This window comes from Neovison vison, chromosome 7 (assembly GCF_020171115.1).
Source record: "Neovison vison isolate M4711 chromosome 7, ASM_NN_V1, whole genome shotgun sequence".
Lineage (NCBI taxonomy): Eukaryota > Metazoa > Chordata > Mammalia > Carnivora > Mustelidae > Neogale > Neogale vison.
In genome coordinates this window covers 43988626-44003007 of record NC_058097.1, presented here as the reverse complement: position 1 = coordinate 44003007, position 14382 = coordinate 43988626, and the positions used below count along the sequence as shown (strand labels likewise).

The 14382-nt window shown below is 41.2% G+C and overlaps 1 protein-coding gene and 1 non-coding gene across 4 annotated transcripts in view; both read left to right on the top strand.

Moving 5' to 3' along the window:
• Positions 1 to 10929, top strand: part of LOC122911600 (zinc finger protein 383) — an 81623-nt gene extending 70694 nt beyond the window's left edge. Inside the window, exon 7 of one of the 3 annotated variants that reach the window (XM_044256454.1) lies at positions 9624 to 10929. In XM_044256454.1, the coding sequence (XP_044112389.1) occupies positions 9624 to 10670 (1047 nt within the window). In that variant the 3' untranslated portion in view covers positions 10671 to 10929. Of the gene's footprint in view, positions 1 to 8994 lie in introns of all 3 variants that reach the window. The other 2 variants (XM_044256452.1, XM_044256451.1) reach the window with 2 other exon arrangements.
• Positions 3998 to 4104, top strand: LOC122914770. The gene has a single exon (XR_006385850.1). It is a non-coding gene; the product is annotated as a U6 spliceosomal RNA (small nuclear RNA).
• Positions 10930 to 14382: the final 3453 nt, after the last annotated feature.

Here is a 14382-nt window from a genome sequence, read left to right as displayed (position 1 = left end):
GTTTTTTTATTCCCCTGCCTTTTTGGCATATGTATATATATTTATCATTATTTATTATATATGTTATATATATAATTTTGTAGCTGTTTTCTTAATTCAGCTCTAGGAATTAAAAATACATCTAATTTAGCATAATTAATTAATACTAACTTTGTTCCGGTAAAATATACATATTATAAAACCCATAATATGGTGTTACAGTTATTACCTTTTATAATAATCTTTTGCATTTCAGAGAAATTAAGAGAAGAAAGGAGAAAAATAAACATATGTAGTCTTTTATATTTACCCACGTACTTACCAGTTTTGGTGGTCCTCATTTCTTTCTGTGGTTTTGAGTTAGTGTCTGGTGTCATTTGTTTTCAGCCTGGCAGTCTTATTTAGTATGTCTTATAAGGCATGTTTGCTAGCAACAGATACTCTCTGAGTACTTGTTAATCTGTGAACATCTTTATCAATTTCATTTTTGAGGGATAGTTCTGGGAGAAAGAATTCTTCCTTAGTAGCTTTTTCACCTTTATTTCAGCACCTTGAATAAATCATTCCATACTCCATTGTCTCTGAGGAGAAGTTAGCTCTAATCATATTGTTTCCTGCTGTGCATGTTGAATCATTTTCCTTTTGCTGCTCTCAAGATTTTCTCTTTCGTCTTTTTTTCTGATAGTCAACAATTTGTCTATGATATGTCTCTCTGGGGCTCTCTTTATGTCTTTCTTTCCTTTTTTAAAAAAGATTTTATTTACTTATTTGAGAGAGAGGGAGAGAGGGTGCACAGCAGGGGGGAGGGGCAGAAGGAGAGGGAGAAGCAGACTCCCTGCTGAGCAGGGAACCCAGTGTGGAGCTCCATCCCAGGATGCAGGGATCATTATCTGAGCTGAAGGCAGATGCTCAACTAACTTAGCCACCCAGGCACCCCTGAAGTATTTTTTTTAAGATTAAAAAATATTTTTAAAAATTTTTTAAGTTCTAGTTGATTAGCATACAGTGCTATATTGGTTTCAGGAGTAGAATTCAGTGGTTCATCACTTACATACAACATCCAGTGCTTATCATAACAAGTGCCCTTCTTTTTTTTTTTTAAGATTTTTAAAATTTATTTATCTGACAGACAGAGATCACAAGTAGGCAGAGAGGCAGACAGAGAGAGAAAGGGGGGAAGCAGGCTCCCTGATGAGCAGAAAGCCCGATGCGGGACTCGATCCCAGGACCCCAGGACCATGACCCGAGCCGAAGGCAGAGGCCTCAACCCACTGAGCCACCCAGGCGCCCAACAAGTGCCCTTCTTAATACTCATCTCCCATCCAGACCATCCCCCACCTCCCTCAACCCTATTTGTTCTCTTTTGTTAAGAGTCTCTCTCTTTTTTTTTTTTTTAGTATAAATAACTTTATTTTTTTTTCAGTGTTTAGTGATTCATTAGTTAAGTATAACACCCAATGCTCATCACAGCACATGTCCTCCTCAATACCCATCATGCTGTAACTCCTCCCCCCACCTTCCTCCCCAGTTTGGCTATTGTGGACATTGCTGCTATGAACATTGGGGTGCATGTGCTCCTTCTTTTCATTACATCTGTATCTTTGGGGTAAATACTTAGAAATGTATGTGCTGGGTTATAGGGTAGCTCTATTCTTTTTTTTTTTTTTTTTTTTTTTAGATTTTTATTTATTTGACAGACAGCGAGAAAGGAAGTACAAGCAGAGGGTGTGGGAGAAGGAGAAGCAGGCTTCCTGCGGATCAGGGAGGCTGATGCGGGGCTCAATCCCAGGACCCTGGAATCATGACCTGAGCCAAAGGTAGACACTTAACAAACAACTGAGCCACCCATGTGCCCCTAGGGTAGCTCTATTCTTAACATCTTGAGGAACCTCCATACTGTTTTCCAGAGTGGCTGTAGCAACTTACATTCCCACCAAGAGTGTAAGAGGGTTCCCCTTTCTCCACATTCTCGCCAACATTTTTTGTTTCCTGTTTTGTTCATTTTTGCCATTCTAACTGGTGTAAGGTGGTATTTCATTGTGGTTTTGATTTGAATTTCCTTGATGGCTAGTGATATTGAACATTTTTTCATGTGTCTGTTAGCCATTTGTATGTGTTTTTTAGAGAAGTGACTGTTCATGTCTTCTGCCCATTTTTTTTTTTAAAGATTTTATTTATTTATTTGAGAGAGAGACAGTGAGAGAGAGCATGAGCGAGGAGAAGGTCAGAGAGCAAAGCAGACTCCCCATGGAGCTGGGAGCCTGATGCGGGACTCGATCCCGGGACTCCAGGATCACGCCCTGAGCCGGAGGCAGTCGTCCAACCAACTGAGCCACCCAGGCGTCCCTCTTCTGCCCATTTTTTGACTGGGTTATTTGTTTTTTGAGTATTGAGTTTGAGAAGTTCTTTGTAGATCTTGGATATCAGCCCTTTATCTGTAAGTCATTTTGCAAATATCTTCTCCCATTCTGGGGGCTGCCTCTTAGTTTTGTTGACTGTTGCATTTGCCTTGCGAAGCTTTTGATCTTGATGAAGTCCCGAAAGTTCATTTTTGCTTTTGTTTCACTTGCCTTTGGAGACGTGTCTTAAAAGAAGTTACTGTGGCTGATGTCAGGTTACAGCCTATGTTCTCCTCTAGGATTTTGATGGATTCCTGTCTCACAGTGAGGTCTTTCATTCATTTTGAGTTTATCTTTGTGTGTGGTGTAAAGGAGTGGTCTAGTTTCATTCTTTTATATGTAGCTGTCCAATTTTCCTAGCACACTTATTGAAGAGACTGTCTTTTTTTTCATTGGATATTTTCCCTGATTTGTCAGAAATTAGTTGGCCATAGAGTTGAGGGTCCATTTCTGGAGTCTCTGTTCTGTTCCAGTGGTCTGTGTGTCTGTTTTGTGCCAATACCAGCTGTCTTGGTGATCACAGCTTTGTAATAGAGCTTAAAGTCAGGCTGTGTGATGCCCCGCTTTCTTTTTCTTTTTCATCCTTCTCTTGGTGATTTGGATCTTTTCTGATTCCATACAAATTTTAAGATTTTTTTAGTTCCAGATCTTTGAAAAATGCCAGTGGTATTTTAATAGGGATGGCACTGAAAGTGTAAATAGCTCTGGGGAGGATAGACATTTTAACAATGTTTATTCTTCCAATCCATGAGCACGGAATATTTTTCTATCTTTTTGTGTCTTCCTTAATTTCTTTCATAAGTGTTCTGTAGTTTCTAGAGTATAAATCCTTTACCTCTTTATTCCTAAGTATCTTACGGTTTTTGTTGCTATCGTGAATGGAATTGATTCCTTAATTTCTCTTTCTACAGTTAAATTGTTAATATATAGAAAAGCTACTGATTTCTGTGCATTGATTTTGTATCCTGCGACATTGCTGAATTGCTGTATGAGTTACAATTTTTTAGAGGTAGATCTTTTGGGTTTTCCACATGAAGTATCACCTCATCTGTGAAGAGGGAGAGTTTGACTTCTTTGCCAATTTGGATGCCTTTTATTTCTTTTTGTTGTCTCATTTCTGGGGCTAGAACTTTTAGTACTCTTGCTCTGGGCTTTTCATAAATGGTTTTGAAGATACTGAGGAATGTTCACTCTATCCCTGTACTCTGAAGAGTTTTTATCAGGAACAGATGTTTTATTTTGTCCAATGCTTTTTCTGCATCGGTTGAGAGGATCATATGGTTCTTGTCTTTTCTTTTATTGATGTACTCTATCATGTTGTTTGATTTGTGAATGTTGAACCACCCTTGCATCCCTAGGCATAAAACCCACTTGGTCGTGGTGAATAATCCTTTTAGTGTACTGTTGGATCCTATTAGCTAGGATCTCATTGAATATTTTGGCATCTATGTTCATCAGGGATATTGGTCTGTAATTCTTTTTGATGGGGTCTTTGCCTGGTTTTGGGATCAGGGTAATGCTGGCCCCATAGAAGGAATTCGGAAGTTTTCCTTCTGTTTCTATTTTTTGGAAAAGCTTCAGTAGAATAGGTATTATTTCCTCTTTAAATGTTTGGTAGAGTGCTCACTTCGGCAGCACATATACTAAAATTGGAATGATACAGAGAAGATCAGCATGGCCCATGTGCAATGATGACATGCAAATTTGAGAAGCGTTCCATATTTTTGATCTCTCTGACATGAGGAATTTGAGAGGCAGGGCAGGGGTGGGGGGAAGGGAGGGAAAATGAAACAAGATGGGACTGGGGAGGGAGACAAACCATAAGAGAGTCTTAATGTCAGGAAACAAACTGAGGGTTGCTGGAGGGGATAGGGGTAGGTGGGATGGGGTGACTAGGTGATGGACACTGGGGAGGGTATTGCTATGGTGAGCACTGTGAATTGTGTAAGACTGATGATTCACAGACCTGTACCCCAAAACAAACAATACATTATATGTTAATACAAAATTAATTATTATTTTTTATTTTTATTTTTTTCCAATTTATTTATTTTCAGAAAAACAGTATTCTATTTTTTCGCCACACCCAGTGCTCCATGCAAGCCGTGCCCTCTATAATACCCACCACCTGGTACCCCAACCTCCCCCCCCCCGCCACTTCAAACCCCTCAGATTGTTTTTCAGAGTCCATACTCTCTCATGGTTCACCTCCCCTTCCAATTTACCCAAAAGCACATACCCTCCCCAATGTCCATAACCCTACCCCCCTTCTCCCAACCCCCCTCCCCCCAGCAACCCACAGTTTGTTTCATGAGATTAAGAGTCACTTATGGTTTGTCTCCCTCCCTATCCCATCTTGTTTCATGGATTCTTCTCCTACCCACTTAAGCCCCCATGTTGCATCACCACTTCCTCATATCAGGGAGATCATATGATAGTTGTCTTTCTCCGCTTGACTTATTTGGCTGAGCATGATACGCTCTAGTTCCATCCATGTTGTCACAAATGGCAAGATTTCGTTTCTTTTGATGGCTGCATAGTATTCCATTGTGTAATTAATTATTTTTTTAAAATGTTTGATGGAATTCCCCTGGGAAGCCATTTGGCCCTGGACTTCAGTTTTTCGGGCGGTTTTTCATCACTGCTTCAATTTTGTTACTGGTTATGATCTATTCGGATTTCTGTTTCTTCCTCTTTCAGTCTTGGTCAATTGTAAGTTTCTAGGAAGGCATCCATTTCTTTCAGGTTGCTTAATTTATTAGCATACAGTTGCTGGTAATTTCTAATAATTGTTTCTATTTCCTTGGTGTTAGTCATAATCTCTCCCCTTTCATTCATGATTTTATTAATTGGAGACCTTTCTTTTTTCTTTTGGGTAAGTTTGGCCAGTGGTTTATCAATCTTACTAATTCTTTCAAAGAACCAGCTTCCAGTTTCATTGATCTATTCTACTGTTTTCCTGGTTTCTATTTCATTGGTCTCTGCATTAATCTTTATTATTTCTCTTCTCCTGCTTGATTTAGGTTTTATTTGCTGGTCTTTCTCCAGCTTCTTTAGGTGTAGGGTTAGCTTGTACATTTGGGATTTTTCCACTTTTTTGAGAAAGGCTTAGAACTGCCTTTGCAGTATCCTATTGGTTTTGGACTGATGTTTTCATTCTCACTGGTTTCCATGAATTGTTTAAGTTCTTCTTTAATTTCCTGGTTGACCCATTCATTCTTTAGGAGGATGCTCTTTAACTTCCAAGTGTTTGAATTCCTTCCAGTTTTTTTCTCATGATTGAGTTCCAGTTTCAAGGTGTTGTGGTCTGATACCATGCAAGGAATAATCTCAGTCTTTTGGTATTGGCCGAGAGCTGATTTGTGACCCAGTATGTGGTTTATTTTGGAGAAAGTTCTGTGTGCATTCGAGAATAATGAGTATTCTGTTGTTTTAGAGTGGAATGTTCTTATATATCTATGAAGTCCATCTGGTCCAATGTGTTGTTCAAAGCTCTTGTTTCTCTGTTGATATTCTGTTTAGATGATCTGTCCAGTGCTGAGAGTGGAGTGTTAAAATATCCTACTATTAATATATTAGTGTTGATCTGATTCTTTATTTTGATTACTATCTGGCTCTTCCCATGTGGGGGGCATAGATATTTACAATTGTTAGATTTTCTTGTTGGATATACCCTTCAAGAATGATGTAGTGTCCCTCTGGATCTGTTATTAAGTCTTTGGTTTAAATTCTAGTTTGTCTGGTATAAGAATTGCTATTCCATCTTTCTTTTGAGGTGGGTTGGCTTGAAAAATGGTTCTCCATCCCCTCATTTTCATTCTGGAGGTGTCTTTAGGTTCAAAATAAGTCTCTTATAGACAGCATATGGATGGGACCTGTCTTTGTGTCCAGTGTGCAACCCTGTGCTATTTCATGGGAGCACTAGGCCGTTCATGTTGAGGGTTACTATTGGAAGATATGTGTTTATTGTAATCCTACTGTCTAACAGTAGGATGGCAAAAAAATTTTTTTAAGATTTTATTTATTTATTTATTTATTTGAAAGAGAGACAGAGAGAGAGAGAGCAGAAGCTTAAGTCTGGGGAGAGTAAGACACACACTCCCCAGTGAGAAGGAAACCCAGTGTAGGACTTGATCCCAAGACCCTGGGATCATGACCTGAGCCCGAGGCAGATGCTTAACTGACTCAGCCTCCCAGGGACCCTCTTGATGTTTTTCTTTTTTAAGAATTTATTTATTTATTTATCTATCTATCTATTTATTTATTTATTTATTTGACACGGAGAGAGAGAGAGATCACAAGTAGGCAGAGAGGCAGGCAGAGAGAGAGGGGGAAGCAGGCTTTCCCGCTCAGCAGGGAGCCCAATGCAGGGGTCGATCCCAGGACCCTGGGATCATGACCTGAGCTGAAGGCAGAGGCTTAACCCATTGAGCCACACAGACCCCCCTGATGTTTTTCTTGCAGTTTGTTGAGCTTCTTATACTTATAGACTAATGTTTTTCAACAAATTTCAGACTTTTTAGTTATTATTTCTTGAGACATTATTTTCTGCTCTTTTCTCTCTCTGTTCTCCTTTGTGCATTCCCATTACAGGTAGACTGACTTATCTGATTGTGTCCCACAGGTTTCTGGGCTCTTTACTTTTCTTCAGTTTTCTTTGACCTGATTTTCAGTTTAGGTAATTTCTATTGATTTATCTTCAACTTCATTTGTTCTGTTGCAAACCCAAATATGCTGTTGTTCCTTCCTAGTAATTTTGTAATTTATTTTATTTTTTAATTCCAGAGTTTCCTTTTCTATTTTTAATAGTTTTTATCCTTTATTGAGATTTTTTCTATTTCTTAAGTTATCATGCTTTCCTTTAAGTTTTTATACATTGTTTCCTTTAGTTCTTTAAATACATTTATAGTAACAGCTTTGAACTCTCTTTCCCCCTATAAATCAACATGTGGGCCACCCAGTAACAGTTTCTATTGTCTGCATATTTTCCTTGCTCTGGGTCCCTCTTTCCTCTTCCTTGATTTTAGATGTTGTAGCCCCTCTGATAGCTGGTGGTGTTTCCTGCCTAGACCTTGTTGTTGTGACTTTTAGTAACTTTTCTAGACTAAATATATGGAATATGTTTTCTCTGTGAAGGTGATGTTTCCGCTTGCTTGATTTGTTATTGTATTCTTGTGTTTAATTTTAATCCTGGCTTCCTGATTTCAGCCTTGTATCTGCAGAGCTCTGTGATCTGCAACAATTAGCAATAGGTTGTGTTCAAAGACTGAGCCAGTAAGGCTTCCTACCTCTGCCAGTGGAGAAATGAGTGGGTTGGGGAGCTCCTTCACATTTTAGATAGTTTCCAGGTCTTGTCTGGCTTTTTACTTTGCACTGATCCCTCTAATGTTCCCTCTGTACCTGATTATAGCCTCTGTATCAGGCAGGGTTATGTGCGTAGCTTGGCCCCTACCCATTTCCCCTGCTTTTGCAAACAGCCTTCCAGTCACCTGTGGTTGCGTGGAGTTTATCAAGCCCTTCCCTGGCTCTCTCACTTTCAGGTTTTCCCCTGCTACTTTTCTGGATCATCTACCAGTCTATGTTTTTGTTTTTCTTTGGTTTCGTGGTTTTTTGGCTTTTGTTTTTTGTTTGGGTTTGGGTGGTGGGGTCCCTGCCAAGTCTGCAACCTCAGATAGCAGTCACTGGTGGCCTTCCCTAAGCCACATTTATTGACAGGTCCACCTAGCACTGGTTTCTCACCTTCCACCCAAATCAGGTGACTGCCTCTGTAACAGGAGCAGAACTGATCATTTTAGGACCTGTCCTAATTTAACTATCATACCAACCAAGCCGGGGATCAGAAGGGTGAGAGCTGGTCTAGGCAATAATGCTCCAGATTCCTGCTTTTCTTATCTGGGGCTCAGTGTTTTTCATGAATAAATACTTCTCCCTGTATTGTATGTGTTTGATTTCTGAAAGCAAACTTTTTGCTCTGTCAGATATTGTGAAAATAAGTTTTTGGTATGAGTGTTCTACATTGCAGTAGGACAAGGGGCCACCCAGGAAAGATTTTAAGCTTTCCAGGTCACATGCCGTCTGTTGCCCCGTTGGCTGGTTTGTTTGTTTGCTTATTTATTTATTTCTCTTCCTTAGAAAGGTAAAATCCATTTTTGTCTGGTGGGTCGTGCAAAAACAGGTTGCAGGCTGAATTTGGCCTACCTGACAAGTTTGCTAACTCATATAATTAAAAATGTAATTTATAGGGATACCTGGGTGACTCAGTTGATTAAACCTCTGCCTTCAGCTCAGGTCATGATCCCAGCATCCTGGGATCGAGCCCCACATCAGGTTCCTTGCTCAGTGGGGAGTCTGCTTCTCCCTCTCCCTCTGCCCCTCATCCTGCTTATGCTCTCTTTCTCTCACTCACTCTCTCTCTTTTGCTCTCAAATAAATAAATATTTTTTTAAAAAATACAGTGTATAAAGTAAAATGAAAAATAGCTCTTGTTATGATGTGAGGGTGTCTGAGGGGGACACAGGTTGTGATATAAACATATTACAAATGACCAACGGACAAAGCAAAATGGCCCTGGCAACCCTACCCATGGCTACTCTGACTAAAACTCTTCTTTCTTCAGCAGAATCCAAGCTAAACATTCCACCTTGTCCCCACTGCCCGCTGGCATTTGCTAGTCAGCAAGGCCTCAGCCAGCACGTGTGGTTCAGTCACTTTCCTCAGCTCTTCTCAAGTTTACGCACAGGGAATCATCTCCCTCCGGGGAAACACTATCCAGAAGATCAAAAACAGCAGCAGAAGCGACTCTTTGGTGAAACCTGCTGGAGTGACAAAGCAGAAATTCAAGAGACAGAAGACTCCAAGCCCTTGTCCGAGAGCAAGGGTGGCACTTCAAAGGTGTTGGCCTGCCCACTGCAACGACAGCCAGTAAGGGCGGAGCAAGACAGGGCAGTGACGGCCACAGGGCCCAGCCGAGACCAGAGGACAGACCTTGGGGAAGCAGACAAAGTGTTGCATGGTGTAAAAGTCTCAGGATTGGGAGCAGTCAAATACGGGGAGTTAGGGCTAGGCTTCATGAAGGAGTCAAACCTGCTCAGGCTCCAGAAGATACACACAGGGGAGACACCGTACATGTTCACCGAGTGGGGCCAGGGCTTTGGCAATATGTCAGTCCTCATCAAAAACCAGAGGACGCCCTCTAGGGACAAGCCTCATGTGTGCAAGGAATGTGGACGAGGCTTTACCTGGAAGTCAAACCTCACCACACACCAGAGGACACACTCAGGGGAGAGACCTTACGTGTGCAAAGAGTGTGGACGAGGCTTTACTTGGAAGTCAAACCTCTTCACACACCAGAGGACACATTCAGGGGTCAAGCCGTACATGTGCAAGGAATGTGGGCAGAGCTTTAGTCTGAAGTCAAACCTTATCACGCACCAGAGGTCACACTCTGGGGAGAAGCCTTATGTGTGCAGGGAGTGTGGGCATGGCTTTCGCCAGCATTCACATCTCATCAGGCATAAGAGGACACATTCGGGAGAGAAGCCTTATGTGTGCAGGGAGTGTGAGCGTGGCTTTCGTCAGAAGTCACACCTCATTAGACACTTACGGATACACACAGGAGAGAAGCCTTACATATGCACAGAATGTGGGCGCCATTTTAGCTGGAAATCAAACCTCAAGACCCACCAGAGGACACACTCAGGCATTAAACCTTATATGTGCCTCGAGTGTGGGCAGTGCTTTAGCCTGAAGTCAAATCTCAGCAAACACCAGACATCACACACAGGGGAGAAGCCATTTGTGTGCAGGGAATGTGGGCGAGGCTTTACCCGGAAATCAACCCTTATCTCGCACCAGAGGACACACTCAGGGGAAAAGCCATTTGTATGCAAGGAGTGTGGGCGAGGCTTTAATGATAAGTCAACCCTCCTCTCACACCAGAGAACACATTCAGGGGAAAAGCCTTTCATATGCAGGGAGTGTGGTAAAAAATTTAGCCAGAAGCCAAATCTCTTTAGGCACAGGAGGGCACACTCAGGTAGCATACCTTTGGTGTGCGGGGAGTGTGGGCAAGGCTTTTGTGATAAGTTGACTCTTATCACCCACCAGAAGGCACATGCAGGGGGGAAGCCTCATGTGTGCAGGGAGTGTGGGCAAGGCTTTAGCCGGCAGTCACACCTTGTAAGACATCAGAGGATACATTCGGGAGAGAAGCCTTATATTTGTAGGAAGTGTGGGCGATGCTTTAGTCGGAAATCAAACCTCATCAGACATCAGAGGACACATTCAGGATAGAAACCTTGTATGTAGGAGTGTAGTGAAATCTTTAGCCAAGATTCATACTTCTTGAGATACCAGAAGTCACACCGAGGGCATTAGTGTGGCTTTAGTAATAAGTCAGGCATTGCCAGACACCAAAGTGAAGACATCTTATGTGTGACGGGAATGTTCATGAGCCTAATGGTTAAGAGTCAACATGTCTAGGGACGCCTGGGTGGCTCAGTTGGTTGGACGACTGCCTTCGGCTCAGGGCGTGATCCTGGAGTCCCGGGATCGAGTCCCACATCGGGCTCCCAGCTCCATGGGGAGTCTGCTTCGCTCTCTGACCTTCTCCTCGCTCATGCTCTTTCTCACTGTCTCTCTCTCTCAAATAAATAAATAAAATCTTTAAAAAAAAAAAAAAAAAGAGTCAACATGTCTAGTCCCCGTGAAGGAGAGCTGCCAGCACATTTTCAGAGCTCTGACATTCTCTAGTAGGGATGATGGAAGATCTGTCAGGTAATGTGATAGAGGGGGTACTTCCAAGTAGGTTGAAATTAGGGAATGGAGGCTTTTCTAATGTTTCCCAAGAATACTTGAACACTCTTTATACAGTAATCTTGATGTTGGAGAAACAGCAACACTAGAGCTCATCTCTTAATGTCTGTCTTAACCTTCTGAGAACAAGAGACTTGACAGAAATCATGGCTGATTTAATCTTGGTTTCCCAGAAAATGAGCCAGAAGAGTCTGCTTCAGGGAGAGTTTGGAAAATGGTGAATTCATGGGAACAGAGATGGTACATGGGTAGAAGGTTTTATTATGCAACAAGTTAACTGGTGAGAAAAATTGTGACTATCCTAGCTGTAGATTTTAGGAAGAAGTATCCATTTTTGCTTATTTCCTGAGGCCCTCTCTGGTTTCCAGGTTGAATTCATACTAAAAATAGTTTTATTAGGCGTATTTAGACTAGAAATGTGTTCTGTGCTTTCATGAAGAAAACACACTCACATATACAGAAATAGAAAATGAAATTATTTTCCATTCTTCTTTGAATTACCATACTACATCCCACAGGTAATTCTTTGGTTTAAATCTTTCCAGCCATTATAAAATACATGACTTTTCTGGTTGGGAATACTCTCTTTTTGAGAAGGGCGGTGTTGCATAGATTCACTTATAATTCTGAGCCAGGGCCCAATTTTTTTTTTCATGGAACTTGACTAAATGATTCTGAGTTTTATTTGGAAAACAAAATTTTGAGGAATGGGGGCGCCTGGGTGGCTCAGTGGGTTAAGCCGCTGCCTTCGGCTCAGGTCATGATCTCAGGGTCCTGGGATCGAGTCCCGCATCGGGCTCTCTGCTCAGCAGGGAGCCTGCTTCCCTCTCTCTCTCTGCCTGCCTCTCCATCTACTTGTGATTTCTCTCTGTCAAAATAAATAAATAAAATCTTTAAAAAAAATTTTTTTTGAGGAATGGCAGGATAATATAAGAACTATATAGTAACATGTCTTTTTCATCTGGACAGATATCTAGAATAGAACTGCATAAAAAATAGAAAAACAAACTCACTTTTATATGAGTATTTAGAAAGTGAGGAAACGGGACGCCTGGGTGGCTCAGTTGGTTGGACGACTGCCTTCGGCTCAGGGCGTGATCCTGGAGTCCCGGGATCGAATCCCACATTGGGCTCCCAGCTCCATGGGGAGTCTGCTTCGCTCTCTGACCTTCTCCTCGCTCATGCTCTCTCTCACTGTCTCTCTCTCTCAGATAAATAAATAAAATCTTTAAAAAAAAAATAGAAAGTGAGGAAACAGGATTTCAAGTTATTATGAAAATAGCAAGTACAAGATTCAGTATTTGAGTCATTGGCTCTCAACTGAGGGAAAAGATAAACAGGTCTCAAAGTCTCAATATCCAAAGTTAGAGTTAGGAAAGAAATCACTAGCTCAGATAATATGAGGTGCAGAGGTCTTTTTAATTTAATTTAATTCTTTCTTTTAAGTAGGCTCCATGCCCAACAGGGGGCTTGAACTCACGACCCTGAGATTAAGAGTCAACATGCTCTACTGACTGAGCCAGCCAGGCACCCCAAGGTGTAGGAGTCTTAATTTTTGTTCAAAATCTAAGTTTAAGTGGAGTGATCAGAACCTGGTGAAAAATTAGGAAACATTACCCTAGATGGAGCTGATGGTGTAGCTTGCCCTCCTCTTTCCTTCCCAGGGATAAATCCTGGCCTGCTGTCATTTCTCCTTCTTAATAGAAAAATACTTTTAGAGTTTTAATCTCTCTGTATCCTAGAGTTGAATTATTTTTTTTCATAAAATGATGTCACAAAAATAAGGATTCCCACAGTAAACATGTATCTTTTATATTTTTAAGAAGAAATATTTCAGTTTTCAATATAATCAGTCCATAAATCCAAAAGATTTTGCCTTAAATTATTTAAAATTCTCAACAAGAAATAGAGCACTGCTGGTATATGAAGATTCAAACAGATTCAAAGAGACTCCAACCTTGGGAGACATGTATATAGAACAGCAACCAAACAGACACTGGAAATGGTGGAAGGAGGCCCCATACTTTGGCCCTACCCAGTCCCCACCTATACTGAGTCTTAAACCTGCATTAGATCCTCTGCTTAGAACTTCTCAGAAGAGACAGAATTGGAACAGGTAACCTGAGTTCTCCACTTGGGCCTAGCATTAAAACCTGTGTGCAAGTTGGGAAGCCAATCAGGAGGCAAGCAGATGGTGTTCATATATGTGAATCTTCAAAATCTTGTGGTTTTATTATTTTTTTTCCAAGCTGTCTGGACGAGCTGTCCACCAGTGCCCCATATTTCATATTCTACAATAATAGCTCTAGATGCTTAAAACCAATAGAAAAAGTGCCCAAGTCTAACTGCCTATCCTACCACTCCCATGGTTAAGTAATGGACTAGACCACATGAAGAAAATTTTGAAAAAAAGATGATGAACAATATGAAATAATACCACTTCAAATCCATAAGCCTGTTATGGTCACTGAAATCTGTTTAAGAAGTGGGTGGCAGGGGTGCCTGGCTGGCTCAGTCAGGCAGGGGTGCCTGGCAGGCTCAGTCAGGGACTCGATCTCGGGATCATGAGTTTGAGCCCCACATTGGATGTAGAGATGACTTAAGGAAAAAAAAGTAAAAGAAAAGGGGTAGCAATAAGTTTTAATATAATTCTTCTATTTTAACTTATTATGAATCGGTGGTTCTCAAAGTGTGGTCAGAGGATGTTTGGGGACCCTTTCAGGTTATCTCCATGGTCAAAACAAATTTCATTGTAACACTAAGACCTGATTTTTCCTGTTGTGCTGAAATTTGCACTGATTGTAGAAAAGCAATGGTGGGTAGAACTGTTGGGCCTTTAGCTTGAGTCAGGATTGTGTCACCAAACTGTACTACTAGTTGTTGTGTTCTTTACCAACACACACTTGTGGTAAAAACATGCTACTTCCACTTAAGAATGTTCTTGATAAAACAGTTAAAATTAGTTTTGTTGAACTTGTCGCTGAGTACAAAATTTTTATTTCTATTTTTATTTTAAAGATTCTATTTATTTATTTGACAGAGAGAGAGAGAGAGATCACAAGCAGGCATAGAGGTAGGCAGAGAGAGGGGAGGAAGCAGGCTCCCTGCTGAGCAGAGAGCACAATGCAGGGCTCCATCCCAGGACCCTGAGACCATGATCTGAGCTGAAGGCAGAGGCTTAACCCTCTGA